This window comes from Lissotriton vulgaris, chromosome 3_1 (genome assembly GCF_964263255.1).
Source record: "Lissotriton vulgaris chromosome 3_1, aLisVul1.2, whole genome shotgun sequence".
Lineage (NCBI taxonomy): Eukaryota > Metazoa > Chordata > Amphibia > Caudata > Salamandridae > Lissotriton > Lissotriton vulgaris.
This window is the reverse complement of record NC_141689.1, coordinates 1,088,586,251-1,088,609,377: the sequence shown is the minus strand read 5'-3', so window position 1 is coordinate 1,088,609,377 and position 23,127 is coordinate 1,088,586,251. Positions and strand designations below refer to the sequence as shown.

Below are 23,127 nucleotides of genomic sequence, written 5' to 3'. Positions count from 1 at the left end.
AGGAGGGCGAAGTCAGTGGGGGGAGGAGGGCGAAGTCAGTGGGGGGAGGAGGGCGAAGTCAGTGGGGGGAGGAGGGCGAAGTCAGTGGGGGGAGGAGGGCGAAGTCAGTGGGGGGAGGAGGGCGAAGACAGTGGGGGGAGGAGGGCGAAGTCAGTGGGGGGAGGAGGGCGAAGTCAGTGGGGGGAGGAGGGCGAAGTCAGTGGGGGGAGGAGGGCGAAGTCAGTGGGGGGAGGAGGGCGAAGTCAGTGGGGGGAGGAGGGCGAAGTCAGTGGGGGGAGGAGGGCGAAGTCAGTGGGGGGAGGAGGGCGGGGACAGAGCAAACAAGCATTGAAAATGCAACAGGTCTCACCATTGGGTAAGTTAAAGCCATTTGCTTTGCTAATGGTATTGTATAGCAAAGCAAATGGCTTTAACTTAATAAAAGGTGAGACCTATTGCATTTTTAATGCTTGTTGAATATGTTTTCCTTCCAAAGTGCAGCCTCGGGACAGAGAAAAATAGGGGCCAGATTAGTTTTTTTCTCACTCAAACATATTAGCGCCACTTTACAGACTTTGCCAGTAAAATGCTACTTTTGTTTTCTCGTCTTTCGTTCAACAGCATTGCGTTCGCTTAGTTCTGTGAGGCGCGGGCAGCTCTTGATCCACATGTCAGAGAATGCAAGCTGTGAACGTGATGTCTGGGGTTTTGCGGCTGAAAAGATCATTATCGTATTCCTCAGCTGATTTCACAATTATTTCTTAAGGAATGAATTCTCAATAAAACCAAAGAATGCATACATTTCAAGAACGACTCCTAGCTCACTATAGTTACTTTTCGGAGTCCAAATTCCAGGCTTATTTCAGCTTCTCCAATAGCTTTTGGAATATTAAAACCAGACTTGCAGGCCATTTTATCAATAGGCCCAATAGTTTGGCATTATTTTCCTTAATGATGGAAGAGCCATAGGAAATATTCGGGAGCACCTTGGCTCCGATAACTTTAAGGTGTTCATACGATTGGCAATTTAGAGAATCTTGTAATGACTTAAAAGCGAATGTTGGAGAGCAAGTGCAATTGCTACGTTTTGTAATCATTTTGTTAGCATGTAACTTCAGCTACGCCTGAAGCCTACAGGCAAGACAATCCAGGAATCTTGTGAGAGGTAGAAGTGTGGGTTGTATAAGCATTAACAGTAAATCAAGATCTGGCATAAGACACTAAAACTTCGGTACATTCTACAATCCAATCTCTTGCAACTACTCAACAAGGAAATTGTTATAAAAGTGGTTATAAGGCACTTGTTTTATGGATCAGTGTTTGGCCATATGAATATATGGAGTCTTACAGAGATGACATGCGAAATATTATGCAAGTAATGACAACTCTAAGCAGATCAGTTGACTGGGGGTGCGTGATTTGCTCAAATGTCCCGTCCATCATCCCCTTTGGCCCCATCGAGGTATGGCATGGTGAATGCTGATCAGAATGTGGGAAGCCCATATTTAGCATGAACTGAATTTCCCAATGCACCAAGAGATTAACACGATGACAAGCCTGCTCTTTCCAAACTACTGTGCTACAAGATAGCTGACATGAGCACCATAACCATATCTTGGGTTATTAATATCGGACAGTAGTGGAATGTTGATTCAGTTTACTGAATACGGTTTAATCCTTCAGAGAGTGAGAGAACAAGTCATATCAAAGTCTGGCATGGTGAATGGAATGGATGGAAAATATCATATAATCCCATCCAAGAGATGGGAATCTCCTTCTGAAGCAATTCGCTCTGATCATAAAAAGACACAACCATGCAACCCGGTCTGCAGAGCCACTATAAAAGCACAATACAGAAGCACCAAAAAAAAGAAATCAGTGCCAAGGTTTTCATAAGGACTTAAAGAATGAGGGAACCGGAGAGCATGCATGGATTCAAAATTTAATAAATTTGATTTAGACCTAGATTCTGGTCAACAAGTACATAATTAATAAAATAATAAAGCAGGCTTGGCAAAAACAGTAGATCTTCCAAAATCTTGCTACATTTAGACATACGAGGAGAAAATAAGCAAACATTTATAAAGACAAGCCCAACTTTTACGGATTAACCTATGAAAATAATAAAATAGAAAGAATGCATAGCCCCATTTAAAGGGTATATTGACCTCACCACCTCACACAATCACCTTTATCCAAGCAGAAAAACCATTGCCAAATCCAAGCCTTGCTCACCTTTCTTTGAATCAATTCCCGCACACAACCAAAGAACAAAGCTTTCAAATTACAGCCTTCTAAGAGTACCTCATGAACAAACCCAGGTCACTACGCTCAGTCACAGAATACCTAAAAATAGGCCAGTACTTCTTCCTACTGAAAGAAAAAAATTACAGCTCATACCGTAAACATTTTTCAGAGTCTACGCCCTGCCCATCCCAGTACAAGTCCTAGAAAGTCTGTCAAGACACCTCACAACATTAATTGAAAACAACCTCCATGACATACCGCAATTTGGCTTCAGAGTAGGATGCAGCACAGTATCACCAATTATAAAAGTAGTTGACGGCGCTCTTCGATTCCTGGAAAAAGCGGATCTTATATACACACACCAATACTTCTGGATTTGTTGGCAGTATTTGTTACTGGAAGTCACTCGGCTCATTAGGAATTCTCAAAGATAGAACTAGCTTGATGGGAGAAGTCTTAATTGATTTCTCGCCTTACCTTAAAAAAAAAACTGATAAACATGTACAACTGTTCAACCGCTTGGTACTCCAACAAAGGGCTCCTCAAAGATTCATCCTCTTCTACCTATATCATAAGGCACCTCTTGCCCACGCCAACATTCAAAACAGGACATACATCTTTTATGAAGATAACTGTCAGATCTGAAATTGACATCTCAACAGACAATTAAACAGCAACATAAATCGTAGCTGATGTACAGTTTTAGTGTCACTGCTCAAACGTAACCCTCTTAAAACAGAGTTCCTTCTAATCTCTCTGAATAGTTATCCATCAGTCCAAGCGTGGATCAACAAATATTCTATGCTGCCAAATAAAAAAAAATTACAATTGTATACCTTTTGGGAAACGTTTTGGGACCAAACAACTGTACATATAACTTATAACTTATGATTTGTAACACATAGAAAAAAGGGAAACGATCACTAGGCTCTGACAAAGAGGGTATTCCCATAAAGTAATAGAGTGCTGTCGATAAAGTGAAAGCAAGAGACCAAAATAGTGTTGCATGTAAACAGAGAACCATGGGCAAGATTCTCCCACTAGAGATTCATCGCCAATAACAAAAAGTCCTATGCCATTCAAATGATTATGGCCAAACACCAGGCTCCGATCAGGGCTGACCGTATTATTGGCAAAGATGTTACAACACATATTGGAATATGTATAGCAAATTAAATCTTTAAAATACATAATTGTCGATAGTGATTTAAGGAGAAAAAAATGATTACTGTTACAAGACATGGAAGATCACTGTATTTGGGGGGCACTCCAAAGCCTGCAAAAAAGTAAAAACATTAACAAAACCAAAACATGCTTTGGGAAAACATTTACAATAAAGAAAAATTCGACATGTGTCTCACTCAGCCTTCTGCGTATACATGCTAGAATGCCCTTGCAGATTGCAATTTGTTAGTTGTATTATCTTTCAAGGAGAACAACGCAGGGCCATGAAAAAACAAAGATTGTTCTCATCCTGAAGCATGTATTTTGCCTACTACCATACTAAATGACTCTAGTTCACTTGTATTTTTGTCATTGACAGAAAGTAGCCTTCGAGGAAGAAATAGAGAAAAGCAAGTAAGATAACTAGAATCTCACCTCATTTTGGAATTGAGCGCCAAGCATCCTATGGGTCAGGACAAGGATGAGGAATTAACTGTATATATTAAAGCTTAATGAGAACTCTTTCCTGTTGTGTTACAACTGTTATGCTCCCACTTTAAAACAGAAAGTTCCATTTTTTTCAACAGAATGACATGGTCTTCCCCAGCCTTTTCTGTCACAGAATTAAGAATCATCACAATAAAACAAGGACATTGTTCAAGAAATAGAATATACAACAGACCACTGCAGCTCTATCATACGGTTATAATGTTTACGACATGTTCAACATGATGATTATGTTGGCGCACCTGATGGAGCAAGGATTCAAGAAAACGAAACTTGGTCGGATTCCTCTCATTAACAAGTAATAATCACTAAAAATAGTAATGAAGAGGAAAATAACAGGCGCACGACATTCACATATGTGGAACAGAGCTTTATGCACGCTTAAATAACAAAGAATAATTTGCTACGCAACAAAGCACAGCTTGAAACCGAAAAAAGTTTTGCGCATGTAGCCAACCACCTGACTAACCTGTTTGAGGGGGAAAACTCATGCATGCGCTAGAGTTACTAACCGCAGGTCTTGTGGCAATGCATGCCTGACATATGCTTGCCTGAACTTTAAAAGAAGATGTTGCTGCTAATGCTTTTGTTTAAAGAAAGAAAATTTTACATGGGGCAGAGAAGAAGTGGGTGGTGAACAGGGACAATCACATATTTGAGAAATTAACATCTTTTTAGGTTTTCTTTATTAACAGTGTACGTTTGGGTCTGATATGATAGGCCAAGGGAAAAGATGGTGGTGGAGACGGAAACAAACTGAGTCTACGCACCAGAATTATGATGTGACCCACTGACCGTGTTGTTAATAGGCAGAAAGAGCCATGGACAATCTACTGTGTGAATGCTATCCTCGACTGTGGAACAATATTGAAATTTTGATACACGAATGAGAAAATAATAAGGCAGAATAATAAATGAGCTAAAGGGGTAGGGTTTGTTAAACAAAGAATTAGTGAAGAAATTGAACACGACGGCATGAGGTGATGACAACTCCCCTGCCCAATCACAGTCAAAGAGTCACTGATATTTGCAACTTATGAGGGTGGGACATGCAGAAATGAACACTATAACTAGGGGGACATAAAAGATTAGTGGAGTCATGAGGAGTTGATGACTGCTATGTAAGCTGATAGTGGCTATCCACTCCTAATGCATCGAATTGTTGAATGAGTCTGTGAATTGAATTAGCTTGTTAAATGAATCTTTCTCTCCCATGAAAGTTGACGGAGTTTGCACTATGAATTTGTATTAATGAGTGTTCATGCATTACTGATTTTTAGATACAATTATTTGAATCTTACCCAGAGTTTGTGGTTATTTCATGAAGATCTGTGAGTTAGTGAATTGTTAATATCATCATCAACTACTCAACTAATGGTCCATTGACCATTAGAAGAGTGTTGATCTGTGAAGATTAGTTAGACATTGATTAATCAAGATAAAAGTGAATATGAAACGTAACCCCCGCGGAACAGCCAGGAAACTTAAATGTGTATATGGGCCCATTTCAATTTCTTGTTGACTGAAGTATTAATTCCTGGCTTTCCGCTGGATTCGTTTTTCTGGTAGCAGAGCGATGGTTATTGAGTAATTTAGCGATTATGGTTTATTATTTTAGATTACTGATTATATGTTTAACACTAAGAGTTATAGAGAGATACCTGGGAATCCCGGGAACGGAATTTAGAAGAGTGTGGTGAGGAAATCACATTGACATTGGTCAGACGAGTGGGTGTGATGCAAGTTCTGATTGGTCTGTAGGATGGTATTGGTTGAAGAGGGGAATATGTAGTGAGTCCAGATTGGACTGTTGGTGCGAGTTCCGCTGGTATAGGACGAGTGTTAAACCAGGTCTGCGAAAATATGGACGTGTTTTGGGGATTTTGCCTACTGAATTGGTTAAGACAAGAATAGGGAGAATGAAACTGATTAATAAGATAAATAATTTCTTTAAAAAAGGACAAAAGAGTAGTGACTAAGGAGAGACTTCTTTTGCCACCTCCTAACACGCCTGCTTCTTTTTTGATGATGGAAAGTGGATACCATATGTGTGTATGGTTGGAGAATACGGTGGAGCATACAAGAGGGGATGGTGTTCTAGCTTTCCAGAACATGGTACATTTAATGCGAGGATTCTTTAGAATTTGAGAAACAGAATGAATCCATTAGAACCAAAACCTTGGTTAACACAGTATGAGGCTTTGGAAGAATGGGAAGTTGAGGCATATGAACGGGAGAAATACAGAGGGGGTAGAAGAATAGCAGATTTATACTCAGATACCCCTTTGACACTCGAGTAGATCAAATGAAAAGATGGAGAAGGGCTGTAGTATCAAAGGGTTTGTATCCAGTGTTAATGGCTGAAGATAAAGAAGGGAGTAAAAGTAAGGACAAAACTAAACACATGGTTGAGACAGGAATAGGGTGTGATGAGTCTGATGACAAGTTATTGGGAGATATTCCAAGATATCAAGAAAGTGCTAGCGATACAACTCCAAGTGTCCCTATGATGGGAACTCCATTGGTTCATAAGTGAAAAAAGTAAGAGGAGCACTCAGAGTTTAATTTAAAGAACACCTATAAACTGACCTAATCCAAGGGTGCTCTACTACAGGACTGTGTTGGCTAGCACAAAGATTTAAGCAAGTAAGTAAGTAGGAAAAAACCTACTTTTAGTGAGCACTGTTCCTGCAGGGAAAATACCTTTTTCCGACAAATTAAGAGAAACAGCTAATCAAGTTGATCAGAGAGTAAGCATTATATGGTTTCACGTTCTATTGTTTAGTTCATATTCATAGAACCTTTATCGAACATGTATGCATTAATACATTGTATTCATGTGTAATGGTGTACATCTGTTCCAACTATCAAAACCTAATCATCTGTTTCATAAAGATGAAATATTGTACATAACACGTATTATATCTACATATTTTTAAACATTTCAGGAGCCCTAATCTTTAATGATGCATCAATTATTGTGAGTTGATTTTCTTAAACCATGATGCCCAATGCATTTCGGGACCCGACTGTACCCTTCTTCAGGGGCGAATTCCTAGCGTGCTAGTTGCTCGTTAGACGGAAGAAGGGGGCTTCTGTGCAAAACGAGTCTACGTGGTAACATCGCTCTCAGAACCAAGTGAGACTGCCAGTACACAACTCTCAGGCTCGCTGAAGATAATTCCGAGGGAGGAGATACAGGAAAATAAAAACGGTGATGGTCACTCCGTGTCTTGGTTATAGCTGTATAGACGTGACAGGCTGTATGCAGATTGTTACCCGATAGGATGAGACTATGGGATCATAGTGCAACGGGAACCGCTTAATTGTGGCGAGGTGCGCTTCTTTGATCTCTTAAACTTCAACTCGAACTCTCGGGTAACTCCATTGGTTCCACAGGTTCTATATGATCCAACAGTCATTCGAGCATCACAGGAGAAGGAAAGGGATGCATTGAATAAAACAAAAGAAGAGATCATTTAGAAAATAAATCAGTTAGGTTTAAATGTGGAAGCACTGACAGTACTAGTACCTATTGGTCCAGTTATTCCATTGTATGGTAATAAACGAGGTACAAACAATGGGATTCTATCAATGTGAAGAGGTGATAATGTTTATGATGTTTTTATTTGGTGAGGTACTCGGCTCTCTCTTAGAAATAGAAAGATGAGAGCACAATGTGCTTGTTAAAATACCCCTCACACTAAAAAGTCCTTTAGTGTCATGCTTCATCATAGGGGTCTTCCGTCCCTATAACGGGGCGGGGCGTGCTACGACCAAACGAACTACGCGGGAGCACTTAAGTTGTGACAGAGGCTATGTGTAGGTGTAGGGGTGTCAGTGAAAGTGTAGGGACCTAACAAGTGAGTGCAAGAAAATATACAAAAAAGTTAAAAATTCCCTGGCTTAGTAGAAAAATATATTTTATTCACTTCTCTAGCTGGGAACTTTAAAAAGGGGATTGTGAGGTAGAGCAATAGCTTTTGCTCTACCTCACAATCCCCTTTTTAACGTTCCCAGCTAGAGAAGTGACATAGCCTCTGTCACAACTTAAGTGCTCCCGCGTAGTTAGTTTGGTCGCAGCACGCCCGCCCTGTTATAGGGACGGGAAGACCCCTATGATGAAGTATGGAACTAAAGGACTTTTTAGTGTGCGAGGGGTATTTTAACAAGCACATTGTGCTCTCATCTTTCTATTTCTAAGAGAGAGCCGAGTACCTCACCAAATAAAAACATCATAAAAATTATCACCTCTTCACACTGATAGAATCCCATTGTTTATACAATTCTGCTAGGAGGGTGATTCTATCAGTACCTCTACGCTTCCTCTCTTGTTTTAGGATAAACGAGGTACACCAAAATCACAAAATGGGGTAGTCCTACAGAATAGTGCTAGAAAGGAGATAGTGATTTTAGAAGATCAAACTAGTGAGAGTGATTCAAATGTTTCACTATTAGATCTCTCAAATATTGAGACCGTAACTGAAACCCCAAAAATAATTTCACCCATAGATGCAAGGAGGAAAGTATCAACAGGCACTCCAGTAGCAGGAAATTCTACTGAATTTTCACCTGAAGATCCAGAGGAATGGGCAAAAGGATTAGAAAAGCAGAAACCACAACCAAAAACTATAGATGTAAACAAGTTGAGGGTAGATTTAGAAGAAATGATTATTGGTCCGATAGATCCTGAAAGATTAGGTTCATGTGGAGATGAAGAGTTGTTGTTTATGTGCAAAATTTTAACTTGGAGGACAAAGAATCGTCATGAGAAAATAGCGGAAACAGCTTTAGAATTCCAAATAGGTCTAGAGAAGTCAAAAATACTACAAAAAGCCTATAGATCAGAGTTTACTGAAAAGGACTTAGAAGGTTTGAATGCGTCAGGAAGGAGTTTGGAAATAAAGGAATTAATGCACATTTTAAAGAAATGGGGAGACGTAGATCGATGGAGAAGTAGATGGATAAAGAAAGGAGATGAAGCAGCTATAAAGGAAGTATCTACTTTTCCGTTGAGGGAGGTAGAAAAGGTTGGAAGAATGTGTCCAATGAGAGAAGTCCCTGGTGGAGGATAGGTTCATGTTCCATGGAGTAGACAGGATATTTTATCCTTTACAAATGACTTCCCTAGATTGAGATAGAAACCAATTGAATGGTACAAGCAGGTGGAGAGGTTTGTTCAGGTTTCAAAGGTTTTGTTGAAGGATTTGGATGGCTTGTTTGATATAGTGTTACCCACAGATTTATGGAAAGAATGTAAAATTACAGTTAAGTGGCCAACTGAAGAGTATCCTAGAGACACGAAGACAGGTGCACCTTCAAAGGAAGTAACGAAGAAATATAATCAAGTGAATACCTTTCTGAAAGGGAAAATTACCCCCTAAGAAACAGATTGAGTTAAAATAGACAGAACAACTCAAGAGCCTAAGGAGTCAGTGCATGTCTATTATGAAAGGTTGCTGCAGATGTTTAAGCAGTATAGTGGATTTGAGAACATTGGTGATAAAAATATGGGACATTTTGTATATAGGTTTGTGTATGGGCTAAGATTAGAAATTAGTCAGATAATTAAACGGCATATGCTTTGCTGGCAAAGGAAGACAATCAATGACATTCTAAAGTACGCAAAGTACTGTAGTGATGACATTGATGCAAAACATAAAAAGTTGTAAGAGAAAATTCTGGGAACACAAGTGAAGTTGGCAGACCACCAAGAGGCAGCTTCTGGCTCTCAAAATGACAACCAGACGAATGTGCAGAATCAGAATAGTCAAGTATTGAATGGAAATAAAGGAAGAGGTCGAATGAATAGAGATGAAACAAAAAAGAAATATCCTTGTCATGGAAGCAGAAAGTTTGGACATTGGAAGAATGAGTGTAGAAATATTCAACAGAGTACTTATGAATAGTGCAACCATGACCCTTTATTTTTATACGCTCTGGTGGCTCAGACCCCTCCGTGGACTCAACTGGGAGACACTTTGTTTGTATAACTGCCATTTATGTCACTGATTTGTCATCAATGGTGCATTATGTATTCATGCTTTGTTTGAAGTTTGTTTTATTCTTCAAAAATAAAATAAAAATATCCATAAAAAAGTGTATATATATATATATATATATATATATATATATATATATATATATATATATATATATATATATTCAACAGAGTACAGGGGTAAATCAAATCTTAAACCGCAGTTGCAGAATGAAGTGGATTTGAAACCATCAACAGCAGCAACAGGTAGTTAGTTACTCCTTAGTTACAGGTGCCACAAGCCCCTTTGCTCAACAGTGTGAATGCCGAGGTGCAGAGATACAGTGTGAACGTCTGATTCCGAGGAGAAGGTGGTAAGATTACACATACCGTTCAACAATATTGGATGCGAGTGATTCAGAGATGTGAGTGCATACTTGGCGTATCCTTGGAGGTAGATCAGTCAGGTCCTGTGGTTGATGGACAGGTTGAAGGAAATTACATCACTTTCCTAGTGGATACTGGCGCTACCTTGCTACTGTGAGAACAGCAGTTATACCAAACCTACCCTCTCTCTGGAGAAACTATCCAAGTTGTAGGAGTCTCAAATAAGCAGATTAGGACCCCAGTCACAAAACCAATAGAAGTGAATATTGGGAATTTCAGAGACATGCATCGGTTTGTGGTATGTGACTTGAGTCCAGTAAATCTACTAGGTAGGAACTGATTGTTCAAGATGAACTGCACCAACTTTTGTATGCCTGATGGTGTGGCCTTTCAAACACCTGATGAAAACGTTGCTCACAAGATGATGCTAGCGAAACAGGGAACAGAAGCGGGTGAGATGTATTCACTTCTTACTGAGAGCGATTTGCATGATGAATTAAGAACCACAGTCAGATGTGTGGGATTTTACAGGAAAAGAAATTGGTCTAATGGCAAAAATGTACCCAATTAAAATTGTGGTAAAAGAAGGTGAGATATAGCCAAACACACAACAATACAATTCCTCAAGCATACACAAAGAGTTCTTCGATTTTCAATCAGATTCTGAAAAAATGTTTAGAAACTTTGGTTATGCCCGGAAATTCGGTCTTGGTTCATTACATTGATGACCTATTAGTGGCATCAAAAACAAGAGATGCCGGCGTCACTGACACTATAGCTTTACTGAACCATTTGGCAGTGGGAGGACACAAGGTGTCCCCAGAAAAATTACAGTTTTGCAAACAAGAAGTTCAATATCTAGGACATAAGTTAGAGAGAGGAGTCAGAAAGGTGACTGCGGAATGAATAAAAAAAAGTGATTCGACAAATGAGCCTTCCCAAAACTAAAAAGGAAGTGCGAATGTTTTTGGGAGTGGTTGGATACTCTAGTCAATAGATAAGTGGATTTGCAGTGCTTGCAAAACCTTTAATCTTGTTGACACGTAAAGATGTGATGGATCAGATTGAGTGGGATGATAAAAGTGAAGAAGCATTTGAAAAAAACTGAAAAGTTGTTTGTGTCAAGCACCAGCATTGTGAATGCCAGACTACATGAAAAAGTTTGCTTTGTTCTGTTGTGAAAGGGAAGGTTGCGTACTTTCAGTGTTAACACAGAGACATGGATTGTCTCGACGTCCAGTAGCATACTTTTCTTCTACTCTGGATCCAGTGGCTGCAGCATTACCTAGCTGCTCAAAAGCAGTAGCTGCTACTTGTGTAAATCTGGAACAGAGTGAATCAATTGTGATGGGGCATCCTATAAAAGGTGTATGTACCACATTCAGTTGAGATCCTTTTAACAAGGACTCGTACTCAACATTTGACCCCTAGTCTGCTGACTAAATATGAAAGAGTAATTTTGGGTGCTGAAAATGTAAATGTGACAAGATGCACCATGATGAATCCAGCAACCTTTTTGCCGGATGCCTATTGTGAAGAAGTGAAAGAGGAAGTTGATCATGATTGTTTGGATGTGACAGAAATGAGTACAAAGCCAAGACCTGACCTCCTTGACGTTCCACTGGAAGAGTCAGACTTTGTACTTTTTGTTGATGTGTCATGTTTCAGAAGGGAGAAAGGAGAATTGATGCCTGGTTATGCTGTATGTACTGTGTCTGGTATCATAGAAGCTTCCCGTCTAAGAGGAGTCAAGTCTGCACATATAGCCGAATTGTTTGCTTTAACTAAAGCCTGCAAAACTGGGAAGAAATTGAGAGTAACCATATTTATGGACAGTCAATATGGTTTTGGGGTTCTGCATGACTTCGGCAATTGTGAATACAGAGGGGATTCCGGACTTCACGATCTCCCATCAGAAATGGCAAAGAAGTTAAAGAACTAATGGAAGCATTGCAGTTGCCAAACGAAATTGCAGTGGTCAAATGTGCTGCACATAAGTCAGGAAATGATTATGTGACACTGGGTAACCGGTATGCAGACCAAGTGGCAACATTTTATGCTAGAAATACAAGGTCTTTGAACAGAGGGATGGAAAAAGAAGTTACCAATTGACAACAAATGTTTTTCTCTGCTTTTGAAACATGGGATGAAGTTAGACGCAAAAGAGAAGGAACACTGGATCAAAACAGGATGCACAAGAAGAGCGGACGATAAAGTATGGGTGTGTCCAGATGGTAGGCCAATAATGCTAGCTAGCTTGTTGTCACAAATGGCTAGGGTATATCATGGAACCACACATATTGGAAGGGATTCCATGATTAGACATTTCAGACAGACCTGGATTAATCCCAAGTATAGGGTAGTTGCAGAGAGTCTCTGCCAAAGATGTTTAACATGCCAACGGCAAAACCCAGGGAGGAAGACAGTAGTCAGTTGGTGTTCGTGAAATCCAGAATGCCAGTGTTATTTTGCAGGGAACTACAGGAAATCTTGGTGAGATCCAAGTTGGATAATGATCTTGATTCCAAAGTTAAATCCAAGCTTAAAGCCAAGGAATAAGTATATAAACCGAGATGGTCATGGTTTATTCTGAAATACTTGAAGAAGCAGAGTAGCTCCAGCCTCTACGTATGGGCATTTATGGCTATTTGAAACAAACACATGAAGATCAGTAGGATCAAGAATGCTGAACTGCCTTGAAAAAGTCTTAAAAAGGCGAAATAAGCGTTGGTTGATCGCTTGCTGGAAGTGTCACTGTACAGAGTAAACCAACAGTGAAAATCTTGTAGTAGTAATTGAATTTTATAAAACAGTAGTTCGTAGAAAAAGTATTTGTTTCTTTACAAGGATTGACAGCGTATACTGAATATTCTGTTCACGCTTATGAGTATCCATTACTGTTATGGGAATAACATTTGCCTAGGAGGATGCTGGGTGCAGTTCTATTAAATGTTTACAGATATTTAAGGGCAGTCAGTGGCCCCACGGGCCACTGCCTACTAGTAAGTCAAGTATTTGCATAGCCAATAGGTCTCGCCTTTGGGACCTTATAAGTGTTTAGCTATGCAACAGTTGATGTTGTTGCACCAAGGATATTGTGCTGGATAACTAAACACTTATAAGGTCCCATAGGCGAGACCTATTGGCTATGCCAATATTTGTTTTGTTATGAAGCGTAAATAATAGGAGGCTGAAGCTTGGGAAATAGTACCTGTGTGACAGTTATGTTTTGACATAGTTGTGTGCGATCTGGTCACCCAATGCGGAAACCACAACTGTGTCCCACCCAAAAAATCTCTAATGCTGCCCACTTGTGGCATAGTCGTTCCCAGACATAATGTGTTTTGTTGCGTCCAACTTGACAGTCACCCCATGTCTGCAAAGGGCATCTTTACAGTCTCGTGTCTGGAGGAAGGCGCTCTTGTATGAAAAGTTTAATGGCTCTGTGGATTTCCCTGCCCACCTCTCACAGTTATTCGCTGGATCAGAGTTTGGGCTGTGGATCCATTCATTGATCCCTATGTTTGGTAGTGGAGCACTCCTGAATCTGCTTCCTATCAATACTGACTAATCCTGTGACCTTGGCGTACTACATTGGTGGGAATGATGTCAAACATGCCAATACTACATTGGTGGGAATGATGTCAAACATGCTAAATAAAATCACAAACATGTCAAGTACTAGTACTTGTCCAATGTGCACGGTTGCAGAAACAAATGTTTTTCTCAAATATTCAGTTAGAAGAAATGATTTTTCAGATTTATTTTCTTTCAAATCATCATGCATCTTAAACAATAACAGTTTCTCAAAAGTATGCATTAACACTTATTATTCTGTTCACATCACAGAAGTTTAATCCTTCAATAATTCATATAGGAATATTCTGATCATCATTGCCCAATGCATTTCAGGAAATGTGTCCCTTCATCAGGGGCCCAAATCAGTAAATAACAGAAAATCCTAAATGACAAAGTGCAGAGTGTCACATTTTTCTTCCTACAAAACAATATCCCATTGTATGAAGATATGTTTGTTTTTGCAACAGTGCACATTGGACAACTACTAGTACTTGATACATGTCCATTCATGGATCACCACCAGGCCCACTGTCCGGAAGTAGACCAGAGTCTGACATGCTTAGGCCACTATCAACTCTAGATTTACAGCATTTAGCATTATGAACTATGGGTGCCCTCATGGTTCTTCGACGACTCGTCACGAGTAGTAAGCGCTATATAAATGCAATTACAATACAACACAATTAAGGGGGGATTGTTGCCATCCCAGAATTGGGATGGGTCTTCAAACATATGTACACAGGGGCATTTAATGCACTTTGTTACCAGATTCAACTGCAACTGCATGGCCCACTCATTCCCCTGTATGCACAGGACAGACTGTGCACTTATGCCACTTGTCTCTGAGCCCAACGTAATACTCAAACTCATTCTGGTGTCCTATCAGACAGCCGTTGGAAGGGCATTATTTAAGAACTGAATATTATGCCTAATCAGTCAATGCTGGATAAAGCCAGATTGATCCTTGTGCACCAAGTGCTCAGTCTGTGGTGGTGGCTTTTTAAACTTTTTTTCCCAATGCCCCTTGAAGTTAAATGTCTGATTTAGAATCTGCTACCACAAAAACCACGACTAAACAGGAGCCATACAAAAAATAGGGGGAAACAACCAGCACTTGTAAAAACTGCAGTAGAAAATGCTTTTTTTTTTTTAATTACACAAGATGATCAATCGGTTAGTAGATGTCCTGCTGACCAAAGAACATTGAGTGAATGCCCAAACGAATAGTTCAACAGACTAGTTTGAGAAATATAAGACGGGGTGGAGATGAGACAATGAGAGTAGTGGGTTGGTACATATGCCTAGTATTAATTGATGGAAGTGAAAAGATGTACTTATATGAAAAAATGCCTTTAACCCAGTACTGGAAAGATGTCACTGTTCATTAAATTGATTTATGATGTGCACCAACAGAACTGTGTTACAATGTTACGATATAAGATTGCTGTATGTTAATACAATCCCTGCCGTGCACGGCCAACACCCTGCAAGCATCCAACCCCATGCCATGCACTTTGGGGGGTATGGTGTATGTAGTTTTACCCCAATGGGCTTCCGATTCGCAGGTACCCACAGATCCTCGATTTATGCGCCAAATTGTTTTAGTTTTTAGGCCAGTTTCTTGCCCATGAGGGGTCCCTAATGGAACCCTCCATGTGCCCTGTGGAGTCAGGATACCTGTATCCTCACCCCTTGTGTGTTTTAACACTTCAATCACCCCCCCTAGCCAAGCAACTAACAAAATGTTGGCTGCAACTTTCCTTTCAGGTGGCGCCCAGTCAATCAGGGCTTTGCTATTCCCCCAGATCTGTGGCTACCCGCGAATCCCCTGTGGAAGGGTCTGCAAAGGATCCGAATCCCCAAATATCTATAAATTTTTCTCTTTATTAACTACCAAACTACTGAAAGGATTTACACCAAATTAAAGGTCAGTTTTCTAGCTTTATACCAAATTTGGTGTAGTTCTGTTCAGCGGTCCAGGCTGGAGTCTTGTTCAGAAAATATAAACTCCCAAAGAAACTGAATGGGGGAAAAGTGTTTTGGGGACCCTCCTTGACCAATCACCCCAAAACTTTCCAAACCGCAGCTAAAGTAACTGGGACACCAGTTTTTAAAAGTTCGTGAAGATTCGTCATATAGGAAAAGCTGGCCCTAACTATAACTACCTACTGGAGAGAGAGAAAGATAGACAGACACATGAAATGAATTGTATAAAGCGCGCACATACCCAAGGGTGTCGTAGAGACGGAAAAAAAAGCGGGTCGGACACACACAAGAAACACAGACTTTAGGCCATCACGTTGTTCTACTATAGACGGAGCAATGGGCTTGACAAAATAAACATGGTAGAAAAGCAGATATGAAAAGCAATCATGTTTCGCAACAGGGCTGTGTGAAAATGCTTAGCCACTACTTCAGATAATTGAGGTGGATCAGGCTAATATTAAACAGACAGGAATGATTTTAGTCACTGGGGCTATAAAGAAAGTATTAAACATAATTTCATTTTCTGGTTGTATTCGCTTATACTAGCTAGAAAAACTTCACAGCAGAGCACAACATGGCATTTTGGGCTTATAACAAGGGCACAATAATGACAGCGGTTAGATTACTTAATCACTGTGACTAAATCCTCACACCGTTATGTAGGTCAGGCAGAGATGTGCAAGACAGAGAAAAAGGAATAACAGTGCAGACGAAAACTGTAATTGGTGGCCGCTGCTTCCGGACTACACGGAATCAGTTTGACATAAACAGCCAGTGAAACTACTGAGTGCTTGCCAACATACAGAGATTTTTTTTTCCCGGACCCAGCAGTGAAGGGTAGGCATGAAAGGTGATGGCACAAGCGTGAGATGCCTATGACTGTATGGGCCCCCCTTGATGTCATACCTGCTGGGTACTGTTGACACCTACTTACTCTGACCTTTAGGCGAGGGGACGGTGTACAACAGGTAGTACTAATATGTGCTCTCTTCAAAACTGTTACTTTGGTTAGATCCAGTTTTTGTAGATCGTAGTTTATTTTAGGTCCTGAAGAATCGACGTCAATCGACTCCATGCGAGAAACATGTTGACCATATTTTTCACACAGTAGTATTGTATTATCGCTGGAAACCTAAGGTCCAGCTAATACAGACTATCCCCGATTTTAATTGCGGCAGAGGACCACCGGAATAAAATTGTCTTCAGGTACCTTTTGCCGCATTTTAACCCCACCCACACTTTCTACTCTGTTCTGGCCCCTCACCCGCACTTCACCCATAGGCAGTTGGTAAAAAGATCTCCGGTAAAGAGCCCCTCTTTGAGGTGTGCCCGTAGGGTATTGCACCGCCTACCCAACGAGGAGCAAACGCCTATGATGAAGCATGACACTCGCAAGGGTGTGTGAGGCAATTAGATCCAACAAAATGGATACCCAGGGTATACCTCTACTTTGAGCTATCCCCTCCTTCCCCTCCCTGTGGTGACCTCCCTCTATCCCCTTTCCCAAAGGAACAGCACAGTCCCACTATTGTTGCTTAACATATAGAGATTACCTTATGTCTCGCTGAGACAACGCATGCGCTGACAAGGCGAGACCTAAAAAAGGTATAGTCCTTGTAAATTGATCATGAAATAGACCTAATGTGAGATCGTAACATGCGGTTATGAATATGCTTCTTTTTGCTCTTAATGATTCCAGTATATGTCACTATGTTGTGTTCTAGATTTCAAAAGAATTTTATTTATTCTGTAATCGCTTTTATGGGTGTTCCACAACCCGAATAAAGCATATAGAACTGAACTGACAGCTGTTATTGTAATTCAAGAATGTTTTTCTAAAGTCCAATTAAAAGGGAGAGAAAAAAAATAAGCCAGATTTGGGCTCCGATTACTGTTGGTTAGACCAAAATAATGTAACTAACATATGTAAACCTGAACCACTCAGTCTCTTGCAATAAGCTAGTCATCCAGTTTGTCTAGTCATTCCACTACACCCCAATGCATATTGGCATGTTCCCCCTCCCGACCACAAACTCCAAAAGGTAACTTAATGATGGTGTACTTTTTACCAGAGGTTGAATTTAACATGAGTGCACACATGTTGGGTAGCAATTGCTCTTTTTTCTAGGCACATTTTATACAATAAACAGATCTGCATAGCATTTCTACTCTAGTATTCTCATGCGCCATATTATTTATTAACAATAGACAAAATAAAAAAGGCCCCTTAAATGACTGACCCCCTGGCTACAGCTAAAAACACATTTCTTATAAACCCGAGTCGAGACAAAAATAAACTGAGCATTCAACCAATAGTCAACATTATTGATGGTCCAATTCCATGAGGGAGAGCAGACAATGTCTGTCTGGGTCAACTTTACAAGCAAGCATCAGATGAGGTAAGAGAAAAACAACTGAAAGGTAAACAAATAAAACATGTCTCGAGTTTCAGAACATATTAGAAATAATTTGCCAAATCGATATATCAACACAACAGGTACGAAAACCGGATTCATCCGACAGCAATTAAAAAAAAACTCATTAAGATGGAGCTTGGTCGACAGCTGCAGGATAAAGACTCTTTCAGGTGGAGGCGTTAAATATCAGACTGCAGAAAATAAATTCCCACGAAATGTTCCCGCCCTTACGAAGATGAAAGGCGTGGAAGTCCTTCAGACACTCTTAAGTGTTACGTTCAAATAATGAGCCGTTCCTCCTTATCTGCAACGTAACTGGATAATGTGAGGTGACTCAATACCGTGAAACCCACACCTGAGAATAAATGAGCATACGTCTGGCGAATGGGTAGAATGTAAAACGGACATGAATGCAGGGAAGTGAAATAACGCAAAGCGAAAGTGCTCGAAAAGCAACAAAATTGGTTAAAATCGATTCAACAAAGTAGCATAATGCATTGAAAGCCTCAGATGCCTGAAATATATATTTTTAAAAGCGAGGCAATGCCAGCGTACATCGCATGTCGACATTTTTAGTAACAAATGAGGATCAACGACCATCTGGCACCGACAAATAGATCTGCTGACTAAAGCATTAAACAGAATCGGATACGATACCAAAAGATGATTTCTAGAACTTGATTGGTTTACGTAGAATTGATATGTAAACATCCGTGTGTAGTCATTCTCATAGCGGAAAGTGTCATGTCGCGTACTTGGTGCTATCCTACAAGTATGGATCTGGGTGTCACCGTCTGAGTTACTCAAGGGGGTAGAAAGTAGGCGAGTCAGTCAATGACCACTGCGGATCTGCTGCAGGATTGCATCACCTGGGAGAGCTGGGGTCACTCACGGTCAAGTGGGGGACACCGGCTGAAAGGTGCTGCCCCCTGTCTGCAACCCTGGAAAGGCAGATCCCACCCTGGGTGGAAGGGTCCCTCCGCCGGACAGGGGTACGATTTTCATAAGGGGATGTCAAGGGATGGGAAATACGCTGCGAGCGGGTCTCACCTCGGACACCTCCTCTTCCTCCTCCGGCTCTTCCTCTCGCTCGCTGCTGGGTTCACTGCCGCTGCTCTCGCTGCTGCTGCTTGTGGTGGCCGGTGCGGTGTGAGCCGTGCGGCTCCTGCGCTGCTCGCCCCGCTCCTCTCGTCGCCTCCGCTTTTTCTTCAGCAAGTCACAGATCCGCGTCAGCCCAGCCCTGGGAGAGCGCGGGGTCTCTGCCACCTCCGATATCACTGCCGTCGGGCTCCCTGCGGGCGCGGCCTCGGTCTCCGGTTCCTGCTGCTGCTCCATGTCCCCTGCTGCAGAGGCCTGTGCAGGGCGCTCCGAGCCTGCTGCTCCCGTCCCGCGGCACCCGCTCTCGCGAGATCCAGCAGCCCCTGAGCCGCCACTGAGAAAATCCCGCGCCGGCCCCACAGAGCCCCACGGTTACTGAAGGCGAGAGAGGCGCTTCGTGTGCCAGTTTTGGGAGCTGTTCCACCACGGGCCCCGCGCGTTTCGGCCCTTCACTCGTGAGGCTAAAAGCCTGGCCGCCGTCAAACCTCCTGCTTCCGGAAATGAGTGTTTCGTCATCGGCGCGCGCCACAGGAAGCTCCGCCTGCTCCTGCTCTGCCAGAGGTTCCTGTAGGACGGCGGCGACTGTCGCCTCTCCGGTCGCCGAGTCACCTGCGATTCTCCCGCCCCCTTCTCTTGATTGGACTGCACGGACGGGGCTCAGCGCGTATGTCAAGACGCAGAGCATTTGACTTGGAGGCGCGAGAGGTACTTGCGCAAGCTCCCGCTACGCACTTTTCAGAAGCAAAAGTGAAGTGGTCTCTAAGCAAGCAGGATTCACCGGGCGACACATTCGTGGTGGTAGGAGGGGGCACGGCGCGACAACACAGTTTCGCTTTTAAAAACGTTCTCTCATCCAGAGATAACGGTTTGAATGCCCTCTTTAGTTATTCTGTTTGCTATTTCCACGAGACCATTTCAAGATAGGAAATAAGTAGCAACTCTTAAGTATTTGACATCATGTTGCTTTAAAAATTTGCAAATACGATCAGGTACAAAACATGTACCATTATCAGTGCAGTTTTTAGGTCTCGTCCTATTCTATCACGTAAGTGATAAATAGGACGAGAGTATTGAGGGCCAAATAAGCTTTGAAACCATCGCGGATTTCGTCGAGTGCACGCGCATTTTACCATTTGCTCCCCCAGCCACCTGCCTCCGAGAGCTTCACTTCAAAGGTATCCGCTCCCCCGCCTCACACTTTTCACGGCCACCAGGCTGTGTCTCGCATTTCTCCTCCCCCTCCCTGTTTCTGTTCTGTTTCATGCGTCTGTCCCTTACGTTTCTGCTCTTCCTCATACCCCTCCCCTTCCCCACACCCCTCTCTTTGTATTTCCCTCTCCCTCTTACTCCTCTCCGACTCTCTCTTTCTTCTCTCCCGGGCTCTCTCTCACTCCATTTCTCTGGCTTGCGCTTCTGGCTGCGCTCTATTCCTGGGGCCTACCTTGCCGAATAGCCCTGGAAGACTAAACAGGTGTTATCTACTTTTGATTTCAGTGCATTTAAATTAATCCTGTCAGCTCAGCTGTTAAAACAACTGTCATCTCCAGCTGTTGGTAATTTTCGACTGGGCTTTTTTACAGGTTGCCAATTTATAAGGCCGCATTGTAAGCCTCTCTGGAAGCACTATAGTAACAGTGTGCATTTTTTTAAAGGAGGCCAGCATTGTTGTATTATGGATCGCCGTGGTTATAAGATCACGAGACACAAAGGCCGGTCATGGAAATGAAGGATGGGCACACAAAGCTTACAGGCAAGCAATACATGTAAATGGCGCCCCGGCCGCCGCTCGCTCCTGCTGCTGCGCTGAGGCGGATGGTATCACAAGAGCTTGCCTCAGGTGTCCTCGTGTGACAAAAAAAGCGGCAGAGTAGGAAATATGTTCTCCATGTGGGCACTTAACTCCTCTTCAAACACTAGCAATATTATCTGGATGATGGCGCAGTCGTTTGTCAAGCGCAGCAGCGTTTTCCATCTGAGGATGATTGTTTTGGAGCACAGTAGATTTTAGGACAGTGCTTAATTTGTAAAAATATTTAAGTGCCGGGACCCTCGTCAGGAGGCCACGGCAGTTTGCACCACACATGGCCACCATCACACTGCTACAAGTGTGACAATTCCGACTGTTCGAGGCCACCAAAGCTTTAAGAATGCCTCTGGGTGCAAGGTATTAGTTGCTTTTTTAATGTATATTAAATTAACAAACAACTGGGTTTTTTTTGCTCTTCCTTAAATTACACAAACAGCGCCACCATGTGGCAACGGTTATAAGGCAGGTTCCGGCAATCAAGTGACACCAACTAAGTGCCAGGGCCTAACACTGGAAACCACAGGCTCAAATTAAGCACTGTTCTAGGGTGATCACCTGTCAAGGAGGCTAATTCTGGGCAGCAACAGTAAAAATCCAGGAGAAGGAGGCAAAATTCGGGACCGAAATTCAAAGGCAAAATGAACATTTTAGGGACACATCTTAGGCGTTAAAGCAATAATATAAAACTGCATCAACCCTACCAAAGATGTAAACCCACTGAGCTATCTACAAAAAAAGTATATGTTAAGCTCTGTCTGTGCTTTGTAGTAGACACATCATGGTCACCTGATCCACAGAGCCACCGATGGAAAGACCCACCAATAATAATCATCCACATTTGTAATAATCCACCACTCTGCCCTCTCACCACTCTCCCCTCTCACCACTCTCCCCTCTCACTACTCTCCCCTATAACAACTGTCTTCTCTCATCCCACCTCACCAGTATGCACTCACCACTCTCCCCTCTCACCATCACTCTCCCCTCCCCTCTCTTTTTCCCCTCTCTCCTCACTCTCCCATCACTTTCCCCTCCCCCTCTATCCCCACTCTATGCTCCCTCTCACCACTCTCCACCCTCTCACCACTCTCCACCCTCTCACCAGTCTCCCCTCTCACCACTCTCCTCTCTCCTGTCTCTCTCCCCCTCTCCTCACTCTCCCCTCCCCTCTACCATCTCCCATCTCTCTCCACACTCTCCCTTCTCTCCTCTCTCCTCTACCCTCTCTCTCCCCACTCTCCTCCCTTTCTCCCCTCTTTCCTCACTCTCCCATCTCGCCTCAAAGTACACACAATTGTCAATGAGCACTAACACAGCATCATTTATACCATTTCGGCATTAGTCAACACCACTAGAGCATCACTCAGCACACCAAATCATTAAACACCATCAACGTAGCATCATTTACCACCACTACACCATCTTTGATCACCAGCACTGCATTAGGCATTACTAATACAGCATAAATCTGCAGAACTCACACTACAATTATAATATGCCCCTCAAGCTGGGCACAAATTCACCACCACAGCATCACTGAACGCCACAGCATCACTCGTCACCACTACAACATCACTCTGCGCCACCACAGCATCAATCTGTGCAACCATTCAACAACAACTGGTTCAAATATGTTCTCTCAATGTTTCAAGCTTTATTACAAATGTCGCAAAAAGATGTTAATATTTCACTTCTGTTCTTGGATTTTCGTCACAATAAAATACACTGAACATAATCCTCATAAGTTATTTACAAAAGTTTAAGCTATTGCCATTATAAATTACAATAAATGTTATTTAAGTATTGTTGGACCCGGCCCTTTTGGCAGGTTCACCCGAGACTTTTTTTTGCTTTTTCCTAGCCTGTTTCTGGAACCTGGTGGTGGTGATTTTAGGCCTCTGCGCACGTTTTCACTGTGGTACAGTGTAAAGTGCTTGAGCTCTCTGTGTATGTGTGGTGAGTGACCTGCCCTCCCA

The 23,127-nt window shown here is 42.1% G+C and overlaps 1 protein-coding gene across 19 annotated transcripts in view; it reads right to left on the bottom strand.

The window, feature by feature from the left end:
- The window catches only part of LOC147727467 (ankyrin repeat domain-containing protein 17-like), a 1,323,072-nt gene extending 1,303,206 nt beyond the window's left edge, over positions 1–19,866 (bottom strand). For 10 of the 19 annotated variants that reach the window (XM_086961534.1, XM_086961542.1, XM_086961537.1 and 7 more), the window contains exon 1: positions 19,297–19,866. In XM_086961534.1, coding sequence (XP_086817660.1) covers positions 19,297–19,581 — 285 coding nt within the window. In that variant the 5' untranslated portion in view covers positions 19,582–19,866. The remainder of the gene's footprint in view (positions 1–19,296) is intronic. The other 9 variants (XM_086961538.1, XM_086961544.1, XM_086961548.1 and 6 more) reach the window with 1 other exon arrangement.
- Positions 19,867–23,127: the final 3,261 nt, after the last annotated feature.